An 11,768-nucleotide genomic window follows, 5' to 3' on the forward strand; every position below is an offset into this window, starting at 1 on the left:
ACACGCGCCTTTCCATTGGCGGGAAGGGTTTTAATAAGGCAGTGAGTGCAATCAGTGCCTTCACTAGTGCCTGCCTCCATATAGCCAGGCATGATTGTCCGCCAGGGACGGTGATTTATGAGGGCAGCCGCAGCAGTGGATTCCTGCTTGATTACATGGCTGCCCGCAAATGCATGCAGCAAACAGATATTAAATCAGCGGGGCATATTCCAATGACACCGCGCTGAAGGGAGCGTGGGCGAGTGGTGTCTTCTCTCGGTGTGGGTGGGGAATTGCGTTTCCAGCAGAGTTCGGTGTATGCCGGTCATTACTTGTCATGAGACTGTAAATACTAAGGAGGGTTTTCCCATTACTGTGACATGTGGGTTACACGGACCCTTGAGACTCACTAGATGGGAAAAGGGCAAATGTGTGGCGCAGAAGACAGTGTGCATTTGCACTTTAAAAGCCTGAAGTTTTTATGTTCGTTGAGAAAATAAATAATAATTAACGATCACGCTCTACAACAGTGGTTTCAGGGCTTTTTATCTTATGTGGCCCCACGGGTGTATTAGAAACACTTTAGATGTGCAGCAAACCAGCAAAATATTTAGTCATCATTCATATGGAAAGAAAGGTAGTAAGGAAATTGTTAAAATAGTCCAGGTGACATCAAACCTTAATTTGATCAAGCTATGAGAATACTTTTTGCGCACACAGAAAACAAAAATAACGACTTTATTCAACCACTCTTCTACCGGTAGTGGGCCTTGAACGTGGTAGTTGCTTTGCTGTCTATGCAGAGTCAGAAAGCTATCAGATTTCATCAAAAAAAATTCATGTTCTGAAGATGAACAAATGTCTTACAGGTTTGGAAAGACATGAGGGGGGAGTAATTAATGACAACATTTTCATTTTGGGTAAACTATTCCTTTAAAGGTACCATATAATTAAGTGTTATCTCAAAATACCCCACAGAATTTTTTTATAGCTTGTTGAAATTGCTACTTTTAGGGTACGAGCCAAAACGTGCTGTTATTTGTGTTCGTCCCCTTTAAATGAAAATGAGCTGGTGCTCCCACCTCCCTGTTCAGACTGTTACTGTCTTCACATTCCTTCCAAATGAGAATTTTAAGTACCACATTCCTATTTATGGCCATTCTGGTAGCACATGAAGGGAGCATTAGTGAAAACAGGCAGTTACAATGTTAGCTTTAGCAACATTAGCCTTACAGAGGGCCAAGATCTTTTGGAAATCAAAATATGATGCATGATGCTTACTTTGTCTGGAGTCTGGATGTTTGCGCACTAAGCGTTGGTATCGATCCCTCTTTCAGAAGCAATCTTTGCACAACTCCAGCGCTGAACTGACCCTCGTTTGTGAGGCAGTCCAGTGTAAAATGTTAGCACAAATGTATAGGACTTTTTCATTCTTTTTTTCCGGGATATTTCCTTTGAAAATTAGAGTTAACCACCTTGTCTTAAGCTGTCTATGGAGACTCCTATGTTCGTTGGTGCATCCCAACACACAACACTTTTAATGGCTCTTTAGCGCTGACAGCTACAGCAAGAAAACAGTAATGGTGGACCGCTGCTTCTCACTCAGGGCTGTCTATATGCCAATAGGGCAGAAAGCATCACAAATGGGCAGGACTTTCACCGACTATGTCATCATTGTAGTGAGAAACCTGGAACTGCTCGTGTGGAGAGACTTTAATGATTTTTTGGTATTATAAGTATTTTTACCATTATAGGCTAGTTGTTTTCACACACTGTGGCCACACAGCTCTGTTCAAACACCTTATAAAAGTGATTTTTGCATTCTATGGCACCTTTAAATTGCTTACTCACCGATGGATTATCTGCAGTGCAAACAGCAGAAAAACAAATATCCACAAATAATCCACATAACTCCAGTCCATCAATTAACATCTTATGAAGAAAAAAAAGTTGTGTTTTTAAGAACAAATCCATCTAGATGTTTTTACTTCAAATGAATCAGGAGCGAAACATGCACAGATCATGCACTGTTTACGAGTGAATACAGTCCAAAACAGTTTTACACAAATATGTTGGTGGATTTTGATGTGAGAGGAAAACACTTTTTTACGGCCTTTCCCTTGAGGAAGAGTAATTATGGATTTTGATCTCATATTTTGGTCAGAAGCAACAGTTAAAACCACTTATTGATGGATCTGTTTATTCCAAATGCACAGTGTTGTTTTTTTTTTGTGATGGACTGGCATCACATGGATTATTATGATCCTTTTATCAGCTATTTGAACTCTTGTTCTCTCATTATATACACACATACGTCTTCATATAGGAACCGAACTAAATTCCTGGTTGGATATTGCAGTGAATCAGTACAGGGATCCTTTAAGTAAGGACTGGTTTTTGAAAAGATTTAAGACAATAAAATAAATTTTCCTTAAGTGTGTCCTTAAGTATTATTACAAAAAGAAGGTGAAAGGTGAAGACACGCTGCTCGTCTTCTTTGAACAATATTAATGAGTATGGAGTTCAAGCCATTAAACTTTAAAACATGTAAGCAATAAATAATTCAAAGTTTATTTTTGTTTCCTACTCTGCTGAAAGAGAAAGACGCAGCCTCGGACTATAGAACAATTTATACGGCCAGCTTTGTGCTGTAATATTTATTATTGTTGCCAAAATAACCATAAGATGGATAACTCGTGTTGTTGTTTTAAAAAGTGACAAGAACAGCCTGAATTATTTTAGGTTAAATCATAAGGATTAGCGGGATAGAAAAATCAATTGCCTTTTTCTTGCAGACGGCAATATGGCAGCTTTTGTGAAAACCAGAGATTAGGGAGCAGCATTAAATCACTTGTCATAAAATGGAGAAACAGAAAAAAAAAGGACAACTGAAACTAAATCCTGTGTTGGTTCCATGTCGTGCGTTTTACAGAATAGCATAGTGCCACCCTATGGATGCAAAATGACAGTTCCCTCGGATTAAAAAAAAAAACTTTAAAAAACAAAGATGTAGCGTACACACTAAAATATCCAAAACACTGGACAAATAACTATACACGCTATTTTTAACATAGCGGGCGGCCAGTTGAGTGAGTTGCTTCCGGTGTCACGCGCTTTTATTTATCTCCACAGAACAGCTCTTATGCTGCTTGATACCGCCACAAACTGGTAACGTTATTTCTTATCAACTTTATGTAATGTCGCAATTATAAACACACTTGTTTGTAGCTCAAACTGTGACTGCATTTTTTCTTCTATTTATTTCCAGCTGCTAATTGTTTGGAAATGTCGGACTTTGACAGAAAAAAGGATTACATAGACTTATTATTAAGTGTATCCTGATGTCTGTTAGTACTTTTCTCAACGCTGATGAACCAGTCGTGTGATTTAACTTATGGGTGAGGCATTTTTAGGCATAGTTTGTTTGCATGTCAGGTGCCAGTGTTCTGAATTCATATATTTAAAATAAACCTTTAGTGTGCATAAATATGTGACCCTGGACCCCAAAGTCTTAAATCTTAATATATATAAAGCTGAATAAATAAGCTTTCATTTTTTTGGATAGTACAATATACAACTACAATATACAGATACAACTATTTGAATATAGAATCTGAGGGTGCAAAAAAAAAAAAAAAAATCTAAATACTGAGAAAATAACCTTTAAAGTTTTCCAGATGAAGTTCTTGGCAATTAATTTTACTCATAATAAACTGGGTTTTGATATATTAAGGGTTTTGATATCTAAGTTTTGTTGTTGTTGTTGTTGTTGTTGTTGTTGTTTTGACACTTGCTAAAAATAAACACCAGCACGTATCTGCAATGCTACAAAATCATGCGAACCCGGGTTTCTGAGCCGCTGTGGCCCCCTAGAGGAAAACAAGTTAGTGTCTCATAGTGTTCAATGATCAGGACAGGCTGCCAGCACAGTTTCTCATGACCCGTGGAGGGCGGGGCTTCTTACGTCACATCAATGTGCTTCCGGTTAAGAGGTACGCGCACTGTGTTTTGGACTTTGTTGCAAAATAGGAAAAAAAGGGGGTCTTATGTAAAACCGGAGGGCTTTTTATTCATTAATCGGTGCTTGTCGTTATTTACACTCCAGCTATGTTTACGAGAGGGTGTCTTTACAGATCCAGACAGGCTTACCAGACTCTAAGGTCATTATGAGGATCATTAATATTAGATAATATAATTTAACATGATCGTGTTTGGTGAATTCAGCACAGTTTGTTATGTTTGTTCCGTCTTGGACGGTAATAACATTAACCTACTTTAGGAGACAAAAGCCATATGCTGTTTTTAGGGTCATTAGGTGTTTAAATCCCCCGCTGTGTGATCTGATCAGCTTACAGTCTAGCTGTGAGATCCCTGTGAGTTAGACAGTTAAACAACATGACTGATTTCAATGGCCAGTCTAACTCTCTTGTGTCTGCTCTAGCTGCGTTCGCCTTCCTTGTGTCTTCAACATGTCTTTTCTACAGACCAGTGATTATAACAAGGTCGTCCCGTGTGTTCATCTGAAGCCTGTTGTTTTGATTTCTCCCTCAGTTTGAACCTAATTTCGTGTGGTTTGTCTAGAATGGGGAATTTCACGTCGACGGCGCCTGGGTTGTCAAGCTCGGCGTGTTCTCAGTTTGTCCAGGTAAACTTGTACCTTACTGGTGTGTTTTGATTCATACTAGTGTTCAGAAAATTAAAAACCTGACTTCTTGTTTCAGTCATGTATGAAATCTGTGTTTTTCTGTGAAGCTAAAAAATTCCACACAGTCCAGACTCAAGATCCGAAAGACACTGAATGAATCATTTAGTTGTTGTTTGTGTGTGTTTTTTTAGGTTTTCTTCCCATTTCAATCACATCAGCAGTTTTTATGAGGAAAATCTAAATCGTATGCCTTCAGTGGGCTATCTGTTTTAATGCATTAACCAGGATCTTGTTACACAGGATGTTGTGTCCAGCAACTGTGTTGTGATATTCTCCAAAACCACGTGCCCGTACTGTAAGATGGCGAAGAACGTTTTCAACGAGATCGGCGCTGCATATAAAGTTGTTGAACTGGATCAGCACAACGATGGCGGACGTCTCCAGGAGACCTTGGCACAAATGACAGGTGCCAGAACAGTACGTCCTGTCATTTATCGACGTTTATAAAACATTTACAGTCCCGGATGCTGATTCGAATTATGCACATGGTAAGATCTATTGTTTCTGCCAAAACAGTGTTGTTGATCTTAAACCTTTTAACTCCTTCAGGTGCCAAGAGTCTTTATTAACGGGCAGTGCATTGGAGGAGGCACGGATACAAAGCAGCTCCACCAGCAAGGGAAACTTCTGCCTCTTATTGAACAGTGTAGGCTGTGCTGTTTGAGTACCAGCCCCGAGGGCTCAGGCAACCCTCAATATCAACATAATCAGTCATAATGTTGTGTATTATGTGTTCATTCTCGTTGGTCACACGTGAACAGCCCGAGCAGAGGTTAAGTAGATAATATGTATAATAATAATCATCAATGCTTTCCTGAATGATTGGCATTGTTATGAGTATTGCTATTTTGGGGTTGTTGTGCACCGTATGCGTACTTGTAAAATATAATACCAAATGGTATTACAACAAGTATGTTAGCTGACTTTTATTTTGACCCCGAGCTGCAAAACCTCAGTATTCCTTTATGTACATACATATTTAAAATAAAAAAAAAATCAAAGTATTTTACAAAATGTTGAATTGTTCATTTCTCTTGATGTAAACACACAAACACCCACTTGTCTGAAATAAAACCATATTTTTCATCATTGTAAACTGATTATTAATATTATTAAATATTTCTGACTTGGAGCAGTAGTGTATGAAAGGCCTGTTTTTTTTTTTTTTTTTTTAAAAGAGAAGAAAATTAAAAAGATAATTGTAACTTTTAATCTCACAATTCTGGCATTTCTTTCTCGCAATTCTGAGTTTGTGTCTCGATAATTTGGACCTTATTTGCACTGGAACTGTGAGATATAATTGTCGAATATAAACACAGATTTGCAAGGACATATTTAATGTATTCATGCATTCATTTGAAACGGACTTCCATAATGTCTACACGAACTAGACTGTCAACTGCAAGCCCTGTTAAATATCATTGTATTTGTTAATTTAAGCGTGTGTTTTTACTTGTGTGAACATTGAAAGATTTTGTAACACTTTATGAAAAAGGCGAAGGCCAGTTCCCCTCGAGCGCGCTCCCGGACACGTGGAGGCAGAAGCGCGCCTCACATGTCTGAGGCACCACGTGAAGCAGAAGAGTGACGCACGTCGAAAGGAATGCCGGGAAACTACTCTACGCGTGAATGAGTACCATTAGCCTCGCTTAACCGCTACTCGAGTACAATTTTCTGTTTTCAATAAGAAACATAATTGCAGAAATGGCGGGAAGCGCTGGGGAGTGGTGTCTTATGGAAAGCGACCCTGGAGTTTTCACAGAGCTGATAAAGGGCTTTGGTGAGCAGACACTGTATTAATACATTCATATTTACACAGTTGCATTAATATATGCAATACATGCTTGCGCGTGAGTGTGGTATTTTTGCTTCACTTCAGTGATTTTGTCTTTCAGTTTGATTTGTAGTTTATGTAGGGTTTGATTACTAGCCTGCGATGTGCTGTAAATCCATATAATTGGCTGAATGCATTGAATGGGCTCTGCGCATGAGTCAGCGCTGCACTTGTTCATTAATGCAGAATGACAGCTGCATCACATTTCTGCTGTTCTGATCCTGTGTCACTTATAGATATCATTGAATTTGTCTCGAAAAAAAGCGAGCAGCCTATCTTGATTGCATTTTTTGGGCATCATATGTGTTCCGCATCAGATTTGGGCATCAGAACAAGCATCGTTTTGTATTACATTAATATTGGTGCATCACCGGGATCATAATACCCCCAAAATACTGAATCTAACATTCAGAAGCGGAAATAATGACGATTAATCTATTATTTTAATCATAATTTAGATTAATTATAATTTCTGATGTATTCTGAAAACAACATACAATGTGTTCTGATTCAGTATATTTAGGCTTTCATTTGCACGTTCCAAACAATCGATTTATATTTTTCTCAGCATTCCGAATATACATTATATAGCCAAGGTGCTTTACTACAACGTCTTTAATGTGCTTTGGATATAATTTGCTTGCTCTGAACCAAATCTTTTTTGTTTGTTTGTGTTTTTCGAACATTCGATTCAGTGTTCTGAGAATTCCATTTCATTTTAATTCCCTCAAACGTTTGATTGGAACATTCGATTCAGTATATTCGTACATCAATTACGTGTTCAGAACACTGAAATTTCGTTTGGACCGTATGCGTTCGAACATTTGATTCAGTGTTTGAGTATCTTTTGCAAGTTCCAGAGAGTCGTCGATTCATTTTATGTCAAGACTCACTCGAACACTTGATTCATTTTAAGTGGACATCATCTGCGAGTTCTAAAGGTTCGATTCATTTCCTCTGGATATGCATGCGAGATGCGACCATAGATTAAATATATATGTGAGTCATTTACCCGTTACGAACATTCGATTCACATGTTGTTGTTTTTTGTGTGTGTGTACTTCCAACAGTTAATTCAGTATGTTTGGACATCATTTGCACCTTCTAAAGATTCTGTTCATAATTGTATTGATATTAAAGGTGCATTCAAACGTTCGTCACAGTATATTGTGCATCATTTGCACGTTTAAAATATGTAGTGGATAATTTTTTTGTGAGTTTGAACAATTGATTCAGTATTTTGGGGGATCATTCACACATTCCAACCATTAATAGTATGTTTAAATGTTTTTGGATCATCATTGGTGTAATCAAACACTAGGTTAAGGGTTTTTAAAATGACTTCATAATGGTGCATTTAAACATTTAGGCAGAGTTTTGAATCCTCAGTTCAGCATTGGTTTGTTGGGAAGTCTTGCGACATTGATGTCTCTGTTGCTGTCACTAGGATGCAAAGGTGCACAGGTAGAAGAGATATGGAGCATGGAGCCAGAAAACTTTGAAAATCTCAAGTAGGCAACACCCTTGATTCACTTATTATTATATCCAGCCTTCCTCCAGTGCTTAAACTGCAAATGAATATGCATGTAAATCATTTCAGGCCCGTTCATGGACTGATTTTCCTCTTCAAGTGGCAACCCGGTGAGGAGCCAGCGGGGTCTATTGTTCAAGACTCGAGACTGGAGCAGATCTTCTTCGCCAAGCAGGTGCACGATTATGCATTTCATCAAATCCGGCCAATTGCTACAAAGTGCAAAAAGGATATCCAGAAAATAATTTTCGCAAACGTACTGTTTCAGGTCATCAATAACGCCTGTGCGACCCAAGCGATCGTCAGCGTGTTGTTAAACTGCACACATCCTGATATGCACCTTGGGGAAACGCTGACAGAATTTAGAGAGTTCTCGCAGAGTTTTGACGCTGCGGTAAGTTAGCACGTGTTTTATTTTTAAAAGTGTTTTTTCATTATTATTGTTTATTAAGCTTTATAGGACTTTGTTTATGTTTTAGATGAAGGGTCTTGCTCTCAGTAACTCTGAAGTGATTCGACAAGTTCACAACAGCTTCGCCAGGTTACTTCTGTTTGCTTTTGCGAAAGTTTCTTCTCTTTAACCGTATATAATAAGTGTTATATAACATTGAGAAATTCGTTTTTTTCTTTCTAAAGACAACAGATGTTTGAGTTTGACGCAAAGTCGTCGGCTAAAGAAGAGGATGCTTTTCATTTTGTGAGCTACGTTCCTGTTGACGGCCGACTTTATGAGTTGGACGGACTTCGCGAAGGACCCATAGATCTGGGTAGGTCGAATCGGTGTTGAATCGTTTGTTTTTAAGCAGTTTGTTTGCGTTTTTAATCATTTAGAAACTTTTTTCAGGTGCGTGTGACCAGGATGATTGGATCAGTGCTGTACGGCCCGTCATTGAGAAAAGAATCCAGAAGTAAGCGTCAAGCTGATGTGATCTGAGTTGATGTTTCCACAGAACTGGGTTTTATTAAAGCATTTTCTGCTTTTGGACCCATCCAGATACAGCGAGGGGGAGATTCGGTTCAACTTGATGGCCATTGTTTCAGACCGCAAGATGATTTATGAGAAGAAGATCGTTGAACTGCAGGCGCAGCTCGCGGAGGTGAGCTCTTCTGACTGTGTCCAATGCTGGATGGACAGAATGATGAAGGCTGTTTAAAGACGTCTCTGCTGTTCACAGGACGAGCCGATGGACACAGACCAGAGTGGGAATCATCTCAGCTCTATTCAGTCAGAGATCGCCAAGTACCAGCTCCAGATCGAAGAAGAGAACCAGAAACTTAAAAGATACAAAGTGTGTACTTTCCCATCAGTGATCATTTAAAAAAGAATATTCTTAATAGTGTATTATTAGGAATATTATTAATATAAATAACTTAAGTTATCTTTATTTATTATTATTATTGCAAAATGCATATAAAATGTGACTTTATATTAAATATGTATGTGTTAATTTATATTAATGAATATAAAATATAACATTATTATAATATTAAATATGTATTTATTAATTCATATTAATTCTCATTAATATTCAGTTCTCTATTAAAAGGTTATATTACAAATTACCCTTACAAAATGTTATTATTAATAAATTATTGTTAATAAAAACGTTATATAAATAAAACGTTAATATTATTAATATTATATATACATACAGATATATAATAATTAATATTAATATTGGTACTGTAACATTATAAATATTATTATTTTCATTGTTGATGTTATAAAAGATAACCTTTAAGTTATGTACGTTATAAAATAATTTTATGATATTTTCCTAATTAGTTTTTAAGTTATTTATAGTAATAAGTAATATAATGTTGTATAATGTGTATATAATATAAAATATATCAATACTGTTGTTTTTTTCCTCATTGACCCTTTAAAAACTGTTTTTAAAATGTAACTTTGAAAACATTATAGTAATAATAATAATAATATTTTTTGTAAGTTATATAATTTGTCTAATAATAATGTTGTTATTATTATAACATAATTATTAATATTATAACTTAATATTATTATTGTAAATGTCACTTACATAATTTATTAATAATAATTTATTAATGGTTTTATTTTAAGGTTTTTATAAAATATCTCTTAATGATACTAATATTATATTATTATTCATAATAATGATTATTATTAAAAATAAGAACATTATATTTAATAGCACAGCTTAAAGGAAAACAAAAACATTATAATTATATTACAATAACATTTTATTTATTTATTTATTATTGTGGTGGTGGTGGTGGTGGTGCAATAATTCTTAAAGAAATTAAGAACCAAGAATATGGGACTTTTATTTATTTATTTATTTGTTTAGATTGAGAACATTAGAAGGAAGCACAACTACCTGCCCTTTATAATGGAGTTACTGAAGACTCTGGCCGAATATCAGCAGCTGATACCTCTGGTGGAAAAGGTAAGTCCAGTCACAGTCTCATCACACCACTAGAGGACAGTGTGTACCTGCTTTTGAGCTTGCAGTCTTTTGTTCTCTTGTAATTAGATTAGCACGAAACCTTACAGATAATAAGGCAGTGATGTTTGAATGGTATTATGTTAATATCAAAAAACCTTCAAATAGTCACGCAGTCATAACATCCAGTGTTTCCTGTAGGTTTGCACCACCGTGGGAGAAGGGATGTGGGATATTGACAAAAAAAGAATACTATCTCTATATTTTGGGATTTTATCGATAACTAGACTCCTAAACTCCCAAAGTTTTTGATATTTTCCTAATATGATTGTAGGAGAAACGCTGGCATCCATATAATTTTAATTCAAAATTCTATAAATTCCAAATCTGAATGCACTTCAGAAGGGATGAATATGAATTGTTTTAATTTTTTCTCCTCTGTTTCTTCAGGCAAAGGAAAAACAAAGTGCCAAAAAAATGCAAGAAGCCAAGTAACCCCACAATGTCAGACCCGCTTTAATTTTATGCCAGGGAATATCTTGATTTGCATTTGTCGTCTGTATCCCACAAACGGAGCACGTGGAAGTGAAGTCTTGCTGTCATTTCCTTCATGTCTGTGCATGCATGCAAAGAGATGTTTAAATAATGTCTTATTTTCATATAAATTTCATTTGTTCAGTAATTGTGTCGTTTCATGTTTGTTTTTTTCTGATTAGCAAATGGTAAAAGACGATAAATGAGTCTTAAATTGCTGTCAAATATTGTACATTTAAGAACTAATGTATCTATTTTTCGTGACCTATTAATAATGAACCTAATCAGAATTGAAATAACACAAATGTGAGAAATCGAGAAAGATTTTTAATTTTGATGAGTTTGCAGTAACAACGCATGGAAAGCGTCTTCCTGTCCATTTAGCAAGGTCATAGTGCTTCTTGTTTTCTTAAGAATTGGCTCGCTTTATATGGCAGTTCTTCTGTTTCCGGTGTTTGTAAATAGAGCTGGTTTTGTCCCGATGTTTCCTGTCATCTGGGATGTTTAATTTGGGAGTGTGACGCAGACTCACATGAGCAGACAGACTGCGTGCGCTCAGGCTTGTTGTTCCCACCATAGCAACCAGTATTGAAAATTCATCAATATTTGCATGTTTGCGTTCCTCATATAGGTTACTAGCTATTCAATATGGATTTTCATGACAAGATTTTAATAGGATTGTCCCTTTAAGTTTATTTATATAAAAAAAATGTTTAATAATTACTGTTTTAGTTTTAAAAACGAAAATATTAGGAAGCA

At 36.3% G+C, this 11,768-nt stretch overlaps 2 protein-coding genes across 13 annotated transcripts; both read left to right on the forward strand.

Annotated features, from left to right (window-relative positions):
* The first annotated feature begins 3,016 nt into the window (after positions 1-3,016).
* Positions 3,017-5,747, forward strand: glrx2 (glutaredoxin 2). 12 transcript variants are annotated; one of them, XM_026198066.1, is made up of 5 exons: positions 3,017-3,147; positions 3,248-3,377; positions 4,561-4,624; positions 4,925-5,101; positions 5,234-5,742. In XM_026198066.1, the coding sequence occupies exons 2-5, from the start codon at positions 3,349-3,351 to the stop codon at positions 5,399-5,401; spliced, it is 438 nt and encodes a 145-aa protein (XP_026053851.1). In that variant the 5' UTR covers positions 3,017-3,147; positions 3,248-3,348; the 3' UTR covers positions 5,402-5,742. The 12 variants fall into 12 exon arrangements, with proteins under 12 accessions (XP_026053851.1, XP_026053847.1, XP_026053852.1 ...); XM_026198062.1 differs by having other exon boundaries at positions 4,531-4,624; positions 5,234-5,741; XM_026198061.1 differs by lacking the exon at positions 3,017-3,147 and adding an exon at positions 4,421-4,481 and having other exon boundaries at positions 3,166-3,377; positions 5,234-5,745.
* Positions 5,748-6,259: 512 nt separating this feature from the next.
* Positions 6,260-11,157, forward strand: LOC113039905 (ubiquitin carboxyl-terminal hydrolase isozyme L5-like). Its single transcript, XM_026198068.1, has 11 exons — positions 6,260-6,464; positions 7,966-8,029; positions 8,119-8,224; positions 8,318-8,443; positions 8,529-8,590; positions 8,686-8,816; positions 8,894-8,957; positions 9,044-9,146; positions 9,225-9,338; positions 10,380-10,478; positions 10,926-11,157. The coding sequence occupies exons 1-11, from the start codon at positions 6,389-6,391 to the stop codon at positions 10,968-10,970; spliced, it is 990 nt and encodes a 329-aa protein (XP_026053853.1). The 5' UTR covers positions 6,260-6,388; the 3' UTR covers positions 10,971-11,157.
* The last annotated feature ends 611 nt before the right edge of the window (positions 11,158-11,768 follow it).

Source organism: Carassius auratus, chromosome 22, assembly GCF_003368295.1.
Source record: "Carassius auratus strain Wakin chromosome 22, ASM336829v1, whole genome shotgun sequence".
NCBI classification, from domain to species: domain Eukaryota; kingdom Metazoa; phylum Chordata; class Actinopteri; order Cypriniformes; family Cyprinidae; genus Carassius; species Carassius auratus.

Coding starts and splice junctions, on each gene's coding strand:
- glrx2 (XM_026198055.1), top strand. CDS start 4,375: ATGACTGATTTCAATGGCCAGTCTAACTCTCTTGTGTCTGCTCTAGCT. Junction 4,482..4,560: donor AGACCAGTGATTATAACAAG/GTCGTCCCGTGT, acceptor TGGTTTGTCTAG/AATGGGGAATTTCACGTCGA. Junction 5,102..5,233: donor AAATGACAGGTGCCAGAACA/GTACGTCCTGTC, acceptor TAACTCCTTCAG/GTGCCAAGAGTCTTTATTAA.
- LOC113039905 (XM_026198068.1), top strand. CDS start 6,389: ATGGCGGGAAGCGCTGGGGAGTGGTGTCTTATGGAAAGCGACCCTGGA. Junction 8,591..8,685: donor GTTCACAACAGCTTCGCCAG/GTTACTTCTGTT, acceptor TTCTTTCTAAAG/ACAACAGATGTTTGAGTTTG. Junction 8,817..8,893: donor CGAAGGACCCATAGATCTGG/GTAGGTCGAATC, acceptor AACTTTTTTCAG/GTGCGTGTGACCAGGATGAT.